Here is an 11,978-nt window from a genome sequence, read left to right as displayed (position 1 = left end):
ATTTTTTTGGATTCTGCCTACTGTAGCACTTTCGTTTGTATTTGGTAATTAGTATCTAATTATGGACTAATTAGGTTCAAAAGTTTCGTCTCGCGATTTCTCATCCAACTATGCAATTAGTTTTTTTTCGTCTACATTTAGTACTCTATACATGTGCCGCAAGATTCAATGTGACGACTACTGCGCAAATTTTTTTGAATCTAAACACACCCTAACCCACGGTCGATGGTCTATCACTCACACTCTACCAAACCAGAAACCACAAGGTTATAAAAACACTCGTGAGCCCGACTCGCGTGAGAGCTCCTCCTCTCGACCCTTCCTCTTTTACAGTTGAGCAAGGGCGAAAAGAAGGCGAGTAGCTTCCGGCGCCAATCCCCTTCGTTCCCTCTCCCCTCCGGCGGCCGTTTTGGCGTCGGAGAGGATGGGGAACGGGGGTTGAGGCGGCCGATGTATATATCTTTTGCTTGCCCACCAGTGGAGTCGTCGCCGGCGTTGGCCGTGGTGTTGCCTGGCTTCTCCGTCGTGGAGGAGTTGAGGTATGTTTTTCCTTGCAGTAGCCGTTGGGAGAAGGTGGCGCTGCTTCTAATGAATAAGCTTTTCCGGCTTGGTCTTCTCTCTGCTGATGGCTGCTCCGGAGCCATTCGAGGCGGGCATGGAAAGAGGGAGAACTCTAGTTTTGGAAGAGTAGCCGACGCTGCGTCCGTTCCAGATCTTGGTGTTTCCCGCTTAGGAGCCGGCTGCTTGGCGATTCTACCACCTTTGGTTCGATTGCTAGAAGGCCGATGCAGAGGGATGGTTCTTGGATTTGTGGTTGGTCCTGTGCTTCTTCCTCGTCGCCGGCCGGCGAGTTGTGCAGGGCCACGGTCAGAGGAGTACGAGGCGTGTCCCCGGCCGATGTCCTTTCTCCGTCAAGATCTACTGCAGCTCGATTCAAAGCCTTCGTGCGATGGTACATCTTCTGGCTATGGTGTTCGTCGTCGTCTTCTTGATCTGGGCTAGCGGCGGTGGTGGAAGACGAAGATCGACGGCGGCAAGCACAGAAGACCCGGAGCACTTTTTTGTAATTTCTCTTTTTATAGGGTCTTTTGTGCAAGTTGTGTGGGACAGCTGTCCTCTCTGTATCCTTCTAGGATGTACCTGTACTGTGTGTATTTGTAGTCTTAATACAGGTACGCTTTCAAAAAAAAAAAAAAAACAGAAACCGCAAGAGCAGCCGTGCCGTGGGGTAGCGTGCAGCGCTTGCGTCGATTTGGAGGTGCCCGCCCGTGCCTTTCCGCCGCTTCCCACCGCGCCGCACCCGCCCCACTCCCCAGCACCCAACTCAACCGTTGCCACCAGCTCCAGATCCGACCGCCTCGATCGGGACTCGAGCGTCAGTCACCACAGCGATCAACCGGCCGCCGCGGGTGATCAACCCACCCGCGCTTACCCCCGCCAGATCCCCAGATCCCCCTCCCAGTCAGCCATGGCCGCGCCCCGCTCCGGCCTCCGCCCGCACTGCCACTGCTAGCGCCATGGCCGCCGCCGCCGCCTCCTGCCGGAGCCCGCTCGCCTGGCTCTTCGCGCTTGCCGCCGCGCTCTTCTTCTTCTCCTGGTACCTCCTCCTCGACTCCGCCGCGGGCCCAGCCGCCGCCCGCCGCCCCAACCAGTGGCTCCGCCCCGGCGGCGGCGGGCGGCGCCCCGGCCCCGGTACGAAATGCGACCCCGCGGAGGCGCTGCTGCGAGTGTTCATGTACGACCTGCCCCCCGAGTTCCACTTCGGGCTGCTCGACTGGAAGCCCCCCGGCTTCGGCGGCGGCGTGTGGCCCGACGTCAGGGACGGCGTGCCGGACTACCCGGGGGGCCTCAACCTGCAGCACAGCATCGAGTACTGGCTCACCCTCGACCTCCTGGCCTCCGAGCACGGCGCGCCCGCGCCCTGCGCGGCGGCGCGGGTGCGCCACGCCGCGGACGCCGACGTCGTCTTCGTGCCCTTCTTCGCCTCGCTCAGCTTCAACCGCCACTCCCGGGTCGTGCCGCCCGCGCGGGACAGCGAGGACCGCGCGCTGCAGCGGAGGCTCCTCGAGTTCCTCGCCGCGCGGCCCGAGTGGCGGAGGACCGGAGGGCGGGACCACGTCGTGCTCGCGCATCACCCCAACGGGATGCTCGACGCGCGCTACAGGTTCTGGCCCTGCGTCTTCGTGCTCTGCGACTTCGGGAGGTACCCGCCCAGCGTCGCTAACCTCGACAAGGACGTCATCGCGCCCTACCGGCACCTCGTCGCCAACTTCGCTAATGACACCGCCGGATACGACGACCGGCCGACGCTGCTCTACTTCCAAGGCGCCATCTACAGGAAGGACGTGAGTATCTTGCTACTTACTCATCTCGTCTAATTTGAATCTTCGTTGGATTAGTCACATCTAATTTAATATAATAGTAATGTCAGCATGCCTCTTTTGCTTAAAAAACTTGTGTTCTTCCCTAAAAAGAATTGAGAATGTTTGACATGCTCATGTGGCACGTGCAATCCTTTTCATTCCGTAGCCTTGCAATGGCTAGCATGTCCCTTTCCCTCCGTGTGCCACTTACCTAAATTTGCACAAGTTCTGGGCACTAAAGATGCATCGATGTATGCTTCTTTACGAATTGGAGCGTTTTGCCCTGTCTATCAGTAATTGGTCCGGCTCTTACATAGGCAATCACTTCTCCCAGTCATATATGACCACGATCAGCATACTTCGCTGTCTTTTTGCAACAAGTTCAGTATACTTTAGTAGTTATATTATACAATCTGACAGGTGATCTATGTATCTGTAAACAAGTTCAGTATACTTTAGTAGTTATACAATTGACAGTCAAACATGGATTAGACGTGGGTTATATTGATTGGTCTAAGAGATTAGGCTCTGTGAGCAGATGAACTATGGAAAATGTATGCAGTTCACATATATATTTGCTATTCTACTCACATTTTCACTGCACAATGTTGTAGGGTGGTTCCATCCGGCAGGAACTGTATTACCTTCTGAAAGACGAGAAAGATGTGCATTTCTCATTTGGAAGTGTAGCTGGTAACGGGATCGAGCAATCAACACAAGGGATGCGGTCATCCAAGTTCTGCCTCAACATTGCAGGTGACACTCCATCCTCCAACCGCCTCTTCGACTCCATAGTCAGTCACTGTGTTCCCGTCATCATCAGCAATGAGATTGAGCTCCCGTTTGAGGATGTCCTTGACTACTCAAAGTTCAGCGTCATAGTACGTGGTGCAGACGCAGTCAAGAAGGGGTTTCTAATGAGCCTGATCAAAGGGATCAGCCGAGAAGAGTGGACACGCATGTGGAACAAGCTAAAGGAAGTAGAAAAACACTTTGAGTACCAATACCCATCCCAGACTGATGATGCCGTGCAGATGATATGGAAGGCTATTGCTCGGAAGGTGCCCTCTATCCGGCTGAAGATTAACAGATTACGAAGATTTTCTCGGTTTGATACTAACAAGACAGATGAGACTCTACCCCAGTCTTCTTCTTGGCTACAGAATCAGGCTCCTTGATTTTGGACTACCAAGCCCAGGCTTTCACCATGTTTTCAATCCTGTCGAAACAAGAGTTGATACTGAAGACCAAACCTTAATCGCATGACTGGGGGCAGATGTTACAGCTGCAGACATTAACGGAGAGTAAAGTTGAAACACTTTAGCATAACAGAATTACATATCCAATGGCATATCATTTTTCTTCGATTCTTTTCTTTTACTTACTATTCATCCATAATGTCCTCGGCTGCAGACTAAGGACAATGAATTTTGTACGAGAAGCTGTATATTCTAGGTGGCAATATAATTACTGATCAGTTACAGTTGCTGAGCACTTTCGGTTAACGTCCACTGAAGTCTAAAGTCAAATAGGGAAGGTTCTGCAGATGGAGAAAAGGGTGATATCACGCTGTGTGTGATTTGAGATCGGAATGTGGCATTTGGATAGTCATATGCCACTGAAAGCATGGAAAGACTGTGAACGGGCGCACCAGATAGGGAAAGCTGGATAATAGTCTCTTCCTCGACTTGTTTTACGGTTTCACATACTGGTTGTATGTTCAATTGTTTCCTCCACTTGTTTTATAGTTTCACATACTGGTTATATTTGCATTGTTCATCAAGTTCTCGATTACTTACAGCGCCCACTGGGTACCTTTAATGGTACGCAGTCCCGGCCAATCTTTCAATCTCGCCAAAGAAGAAATGGCCTTTAATGGTACGCAGTCCCAGCCAATTTTTCAATCTGGCCGAAGAAGAAATGACTCTCAGAGGGGCAAGCGGAGGAAATGCAGAAATCGCGTATCCCTCCTATCCTCGGAGTACAGTGGATATAGAAAGAAAGGAAGAGTTCGATTGCTTTGCTTGGAGACGGTGTTCTTCTTGGTCGACGTATAAGTAGGTATAACAGAACATATAGAACAAGAAATTTGCACCTTGCCAAATTTTATATCACACTATTATCTTCCCATCTTGGTAAGGCCTCAGGCCCCAGAACTGTAGCCCTGTTAGCACTGACCTATTTGAGATTGCCTGATGGGAAGATAAACACGCCGCCCTCGGCAAGAAACACGATGTTAATCAGGTGTTTTTCCATAAATGTTCAAGGACTGTCAATGGATGGAATTTTTTGTTCAAATTTGTGATCCTGTTCGAAGAGAAAGTGAGATGCGAAAAAACTGCAAAACTAAAATCAATCATGACTGCAATACCCCTATCGCCTCCTCCCTGCATTTTGTAGCTATTTGTTTTTCTGAAACGGAATGGTAGAATTATTGCAGGAAGCACAGCACCTATCAAGGTGGAACAAAGTTTTCCTTGCAATCGCATATATATATGGTGAGTAGCCATCTGCCCATCTGCTTCCCAGAAATGAGCAATGCTCAACGTTACAGTGACAGGAACAATTTATGGTTGTGATGAGTTACCATGTTTGTCCTAGCATTTAAAATGCTGACAAAAAAAGAAGGTTAGAATCCAAAGTGGAACTTTGTCTAATAAAAGTGGCATCTCTCAGGGTGGATTCACAGTTTATTGTACGGAAGGACCAAAAGAGGCTCTCTATCAGGGGAAATGTACAGACGGTGCAGTTCAGACACGGACACCATATTCAGATATTTTGTTGATCCTTTCCTGCAAGGCACATCTCTGATTCTTCAAATCGGAGGCCATGGAAGCCACCTAATGGATAAAAAGAAACAGTATTTTTATCAACACTTTTTTTTGGTAAGGTTTTATTTAATCAGCACTTGACGCAAGGGCAAAGACATTCTATGCACAAATCATGTACTCGCCTCTGCTCGCAGCTCGAGAGATTGCCTGGTAGGAATGGTCCTTAGTCTATCCATCAGACCTACAGTCACAAAAATAATACACATGCCGTTATGAGATGTAAAGTGAGCAATCTTAGTGTTTACTGTTTAGTCGATTTTGTGTAGAGGACGTTTGAAATTAAGTTGCAAATAACTAAAAGCAATGAACCCAATAATCAGAAGAAATATAATTAATACCTGCAGCTGTAGATTCTGCTTTGTAAATGGAACCTATAAGAGATTGGATCTGCTTCCCAGTAGATCTGGAGAGAGGCACAGGCAATAATTTTACAGCATGTTGGTGACAAACCATTATTAAATAAAACAGCAACAGACATGGAAAAAAACAGACTTTTCCGACTGAGACTAAATGTAAAATACCTCAAATCAGTACGTCCACGCTGCAGATCACTTTCACCAACAGCTACTTTGTCAAGAGTGTATTTTGATTCTTTCTTCAAGTTCTGAATAGATGTTTTGTACTCCATCATACTTTGCTCAGCATCATTCAGTAAATCCTGGCAAGATTTTGGTAAAAAAGTCAGATGCACTCATACATGATCACACAGTTACGATCTCATTGGATTCACAGAAGTTCCATTTATCTCATGTAAATCATTCTAATGATGTACTAGTTGATGAAAGCCGGACATGAGTGAATCAGAAACTGGAGTTATGACGGGAGACTTTGGAGTCCAAAGGTTTTAGACTCAGTAGAACTAAAACTGAGTATATGAGATGTGACTTCGGCACTACTACTCAGGAGGAGAAAGATATTAGTTTGGAAGGTCAAGTAGTGCCTAAGAAGAATACCTTTCGATATTTAGGATCAATGCTACAGAGAGACGGGGATATTAATAAAGATGTTAGCCATAGAATCAAAGCAGGGTGGATGAAGTGGCGCCAAGCATCTGGTGTCTTATGTGACAAGGGTACCACAGAAGCTTAAAGGCAAGTTTTATAGGATGACGATTAGACCTGCTATGTTGTATGGTGCAGAATGTTGGCCTACGAAAAGACGACATGTTCAACAGATAAGTGTCGCGGAAATGCGTATGTTGTGTTGGATTTGCGGTCATACAAGAAGGGATCGAGTTCGGAACAATGATATACGTGATTGATTAGGGATAGCACCAATTGAAGAAAAGCTTGTCCAACACCGGTTGAGATGGTTTGGACATGTCCAACAGAGACCTCCAGAGGCACCGGTGCATAGTGGAATCCTAAGCTAGGATAGTAACGTGAAGAGAGACAGAGGAAGACCAAAGTTGACTTGGGTAGAGGCAATAAAATGAGACTTGAAAGGATGGAATATACCCAAAGACTTAGCCTTAGATAAGAGTGCTTAGAAAACAGCTATTCACGTGCCTAAACCTTGATTGCTTTTGCTGGGTTTCAACTCTAGCCTACACCAACTTGTTTGGGACTTAAAATGCTTTGTTGTTGTTGTTGTAAATCATTCTAATGAATCTTACATGAGTGAAGAAAAGTTTCAACATGAACATAACCGCATTTATAAGACTTATACCTTCTCAGTCTTGAAACGGCCAAAGGTATTGCGGTATAAAAATCTTCGAGGACCTGATGGTACAATTCATCACTAAATCAGTATCAAAATTTGAGATGCAACAAAACAAGTATGCACACCATTGCGAAACTAATGTCACCTTTGTGTAATTACTAGAGGAACTATTCACAGGGAACGCTATACATATTAGGCATACAGCATTACAAAAGTTAATTCTTGATAAGGCAACAGCTTTACAAAGTTAATTCTTGTTAAGTGCTCTGTCTATTAGTAACTCTTGTTCTTAAGTATGTTCTGGCTGGTACTTTTGTCAAATGCTCATGGTTGTGATGTGTTTTATGTGCTATCTCTACTTAATTTCACGAAACTTTTGTCCAAACGAAGTTAAACTCTCAAGTCACCATTTGCCAAGGCCTGAACCATCAACCATCCAACTTAGTTTGAGATAACTGATGAGCAAATAAGATTATGCCAGTTGCCAGATACACCTGGTTGGTCTGGGATCCATCGCTTTTGAATAATTATGTCCAGATTATATGTAAGAACTCAACTGGAATGATAAATGCATACAAAACAACCCAAGTACTAGAGTATATCTACCATTCAAACTGATAATCAATCAAGGAGGCCCATACAGCATAAGCACTGTAGACACTTGAATCAACGAGACATGGCAATAGAAATATCAAAACAATAGGACTTGAAAGCTTCACAAGAGGGATAATACGGCTTTGCAGAACTATTTGATAGCTTAAGCATAAAACATAGTATCATATGCTGTTACAAGCACAAGCTAACAAGCAGTTACATATAGCAAATGCAATTAAAACCAATCTTCTCACAGCAACTTGATAATGCATCTGATCCACAAGGCTTTGCATTATTAGCTTGAGGAAACTACTCCCTCCATTAAAAAGTGGAGTTCTAGATTGCACGTGCACTCAGACAAAAAATTTCTAACTATGATCGTTAATCATGAGAACATAATACAAAAACTTAAAACATTAAGGCCTTGTGTGGATGTTGTCGGATTCACCTCAATCCACATGTGTTGGTGTGGATTGGGGTGGAATTTAGTTCAAATTTCACACCAATCCACCCCAACACATGTGGATTGATGCCAATCCGAATACATCCAAACAAGGCCTAAATGTGCAAGTTAGAGACAGTATCAATGTCCGAAACTATTTCCTTTTTCACTCCAGAACTATAGGGCCTAAAGCTTTATGGTTTTATTTACTCATGTGCGCTTCAAAATACCAAGCCCTTGACAAGCAGTTGGGAGTTTGGGACACTACAGGTACAACTACACTGCACTACACTTCCAAATCTCAAATATTTGTCTAGCAAGTACAAAAACAAGATCTATAACTATTCGTTAGCATAAAATACAACTAAAAGGAGATGTTTAATATCAATTGAAACAAGATTCCAGCATCAAAAAGTAAAAAAAAAATCTTTTCTTATAAGTTATTTAAAAATATCATAATCTGTGACAAAAGGAATACCATAGTTCCAATCAAATTGCAACTAAAACAAATACTCCCATTATTCTCTGGAGTCAGCTTCACAGAACAATGCACCAGTTTGATGTTCCAAAAGTTCACATCTTTACCCCCTCATCAGTTCGGCTGATGGTTTCTGCGGCTGATAAGCCAGTTGATGCTGATTTGTTGTGAGAGAAAAACACCGTACCATGGCTGATAAGTTCAAGCGAGCAGCAGTGCTGCTATGTGGCGGCGCCGTGGACACAATAGCCAGCATGTTTGGAGTCAGTGTGCTTGGAATAGATGCACATGTACCTGCCATCACAAACCTTTGGGATTTTTTCTCCTCAAAAGGGGATCCCAGATGCAGCCCATGCCATAAGCTGCCCAGAATTCCATTCTGTTTCTGGTTGTCCACCCCCTAGTAGTCCGACTAATCATGATTAGTCGATGACTAATTGGATGACCAGAAAACTAATCGGCCTAATTGAGTCATGGCTCCTAGTGAAGTCACAATTAATCAGACGATTTGATAACACTGGTTGGAACATGAGACTAATTTAGTACTGAGGCATTTATACCCACTACCTTACAATAAGGTCTATTTGGGAAGAGTGGCAAGAAAACTGAGCAAGTCGCCTATTTGAGAACAAACCAAAATGCAAATCTCAAAATGACATTAAAAGAAAATGTAGAAACACAAAAAGACGACTAAAGGTGACATTAACTGTGAGCTCATGGCAACTACTATCACATCCCATCATGCATCCTGTTTAATTGTTTCAGAAATCACACCAATCACACCTGGAGAGAGGAAATAGAGGTGGAGAGATAAACCTCAACAGGAAAAGGTCGTGTACAAACACATTTCACAAGAAGTAGAAGGTCGGGTTATATATTGGCTGAAACTATGTATTGGTGCCACTGAGTGCACTTGAGCCTGACGATGGCTGGTGTGGAGTCTTACGACCTGCCTGAAGTGCTCTAGTGTTCATGGCATAAATGCATACTTGCATGTTGTATCAGAGTTGTTTGAGTTACTTTACTACGTTACGTCATACAATGAAACTGATAATCAACTTCCTGAGAAGCAAGTTTTTTTCAAGATTGTTTCTTGCTAAGATTATATCCCACCATTTTTTTTTCTCTCTAAAAGCTGCAAAATGGAAAAGAATAGGCAAGCAAAAAGGATGTGGGAGTAACTTCCATGAGTTCACAAAAACATTGCCATTAGTCATCGTTTTATCCAATACGGAGTAAGTTAAAACTTGGAATTTAAGATTAATAATTACTCGTTTTAGTCATGAAATGATATTGGAAATTTGGATCCATTTTATTATATATTATCAAGGAATATCGAAAGTTTTATATAAATATTGACTGCTGAATCTTGTGTTAATTGGTCTTAACCATCTCCTGCTAGCTACCACATGTTAGCATAGATGTAGTAGTGTGGAGAACCAGGGTGTCAAACTAGGATGCCAAATGTCACACTTTGTACTCTGGTTTTAGGATTTGCCAGATCATGTTATTCTCATCCGATATCTAACAGAATCAATCCCCATGTTTTCATTCACCTTCCTAGTTCCTACTGAAAACACAAAATAAAATAATTGTAGCATTTCCCTCATGACATGTTTAAGAAAATACAATTCATGAACCATAGCTTCTCCTCGTCATTTCCCACAGGTACAACAAACAAACATCAGTAAGGTTCCAAAGAAACAGGAGTATACCTCTGAACAGAATGAATCCTGCAGCAGTGGCACATCCAATTGCCTCCGCCTGATGCTCTCTCACAAGAACCAGAGCATCTGCAAAAGTTCCTTGTATATGGAAATAAGACCAGATAGAAATTTCAGGACCATACTAGGAGACAAATGCATCCTGGGGTACATATAAAAAATCTCACCTTTAGTGCCCTCGACAACTGCATCCTCATAAGCTTTGTATTGTGACCACAGCCCTGGTGTCAAACTCTACAAGGCAACAGGAAGAATGTGATCACAATAGAACAAAAATGATGGATCTTAGAGGAAATGCAAATTTCTTGGCTAATCCAACATGTAATACGAATATTTGTGGGACCTTTCTCACAATACAGATAAATGAGACATCAATGGATAGGTTCTATAATTTTCTCACTGCAAATGAAATAGGATTAACTTAGTTAAGGAAAAGTATAGAATGCGGGAAACATAACTGTGTTCCAACGCGTATGAAATAATCCCGTAAGTAATGCTAAAGACAGATCGGCTCAACCGAAATAAAGGATACCAAATACTACATCTGAGATGAAGAAGGATGGCCTATGGCCACGAACACGAATCCAATAGGAAATTTTTCCTATGGGGGTCTAATCAGGAGAGGAACGAGACCTGGAGCTTGCGGAGAGGCCACGGGGAGGTGGAGGCAGATTCCTCGCCTTGCGCCGGCGTGCGGCCGGGATCTGGGGACGCCATCGCCTCCGCTGCTGCTCGTTCTCCGGCGACCGAGATGGGTTTGGACTTTGGAGGCGTTTGCTCGCGGACCTTTCCTTTTTCGCATCGTGGCTAAAGATGGCAACGGGCCCCGATACTCGACGGGTATTTGATTCATTAGTTGATAGGATGGGATCATATCTTTACCCGCGGGCATCTAAATTGGAAAGAATTCATACCTGACGGGTATAGCGGGTACGGGAACGTTCCCTGTTTACCTGTTCCCGTTATTCGTTGGGGAACCCGACTATTTAAGCTGGCATGCGAGTATTAGGCCCAAAAAAATTAACATAGGTATTTTAGTCCAAATCTGAATAGTCATATATATAGTTTGTGTGTTCTAGGAACCCTCGTTCAATTTTTCCTCACCATCTCCACCAGCAGCACAAGCACGCCTGTCTCATGAGCGCTTGTGCCTCTCGCTTCCTCAGTTCGGTCTCTCTGCCACCTTTGCTCGTCCTCCTCGCAACCTCGCTCTTTCTCATCGACATCTCCGAGACTCCGACACTTATACCTGGGTGAAGAAGAAACGTCTCCGATTGCAAAGCTGCGACCCCAAGTGTCCTTGTTTATCGGGTATGTAGTACCCGTCGGATATCTGTTACCCGACCGATACCCGACGGGTATGGAGATGGGCAAGAATCTATACCCGAGACAGTTAATGGGGATGAGGACGGAATGAATTCTCCGTAGCGGGGAAGAGAACGTTCCGGCGATACTCGACGGGTATATCCCCGTTGCCATCCTTAATCGTGGCCCGTCCTGCCTTCTTTTTTTCCCGAGATGAGAGGATTCTTGGGCTCTTGGCCCATATTGAGATGGGTCAAAGAGATGGCCCTAGTGGTAGCCCACGGACTAACCTATGCCTTTGGTCATTATTGTGCACACCGGACTGAATATCAACCAGTCTGTTGCTTAATTTAGGAATTCCATTAATTTATTTGTACTAGAAAAATAATGTTCTGTAGAATACACCAGCCGAAATCAGTTGTGAACTCAATTATTTTAAGTAGAAAAAAATCTTAACTTAGAGCAATGTATTGAACTTTTGACAGTGGACTGAATACCAACCAGTCTGTTGCTTATAATTTAGGAATTCCATTAATTTATTTGTACTAGAAAAATAATGTTCTGTAGAATATACCAACG

General features: G+C 44.6%; 2 protein-coding genes across 4 annotated transcripts; one reads left to right on the top strand and one right to left on the bottom strand.

Moving 5' to 3' along the window:
- The first annotated feature begins 1,239 nt into the window (after window positions 1-1,239).
- Window positions 1,240-4,657, top strand: LOC136545529 (probable arabinosyltransferase ARAD1). Of its 2 annotated transcripts, XR_010781079.1 has the most exons (3): window positions 1,372-2,345; window positions 2,978-4,077; window positions 4,165-4,657. XR_010781079.1 is itself a non-coding variant. In XM_066537539.1 (2 exons), the coding sequence occupies exons 1-2, from the start codon at window positions 1,518-1,520 to the stop codon at window positions 3,539-3,541; spliced, it is 1,392 nt and encodes a 463-aa protein (XP_066393636.1). In that variant the 5' UTR covers window positions 1,240-1,517; the 3' UTR covers window positions 3,542-4,657. The 2 variants fall into 2 exon arrangements, 1 of the variants encoding a protein (XP_066393636.1); XM_066537539.1 differs by having other exon boundaries at window positions 1,240-2,345; window positions 2,978-4,657.
- Window positions 4,658-4,826: 169 nt separating this feature from the next.
- LOC136545542 (RGS1-HXK1-interacting protein 1-like) lies at window positions 4,827-10,901 on the bottom strand. Of its 2 annotated transcripts, none has more exons than XM_066537545.1 (8): window positions 10,728-10,901; window positions 10,262-10,328; window positions 10,086-10,175; window positions 6,863-6,915; window positions 5,716-5,852; window positions 5,533-5,597; window positions 5,317-5,375; window positions 4,827-5,203 (listed from the first exon to the last, which is right to left on the bottom strand). In XM_066537545.1, the coding sequence occupies exons 1-8, from the start codon at window positions 10,809-10,811 to the stop codon at window positions 5,114-5,116; spliced, it is 645 nt and encodes a 214-aa protein (XP_066393642.1). In that variant the 5' UTR covers window positions 10,812-10,901; the 3' UTR covers window positions 4,827-5,113. The 2 variants fall into 2 exon arrangements, with proteins under 2 accessions (XP_066393642.1, XP_066393649.1); XM_066537552.1 differs by having other exon boundaries at window positions 10,086-10,163.
- Between the last annotated feature and the right edge of the window lie 1,077 nt (window positions 10,902-11,978).

Source organism: Miscanthus floridulus, chromosome 1 (genome assembly GCF_019320115.1).
Source record: "Miscanthus floridulus cultivar M001 chromosome 1, ASM1932011v1, whole genome shotgun sequence".
Taxonomy (NCBI): Eukaryota; Viridiplantae; Streptophyta; class Magnoliopsida; order Poales; family Poaceae; genus Miscanthus; species Miscanthus floridulus.
Note: the sequence above shows the minus strand (reverse complement) of the source record. Positions and strands in the feature narration are given on the sequence as shown.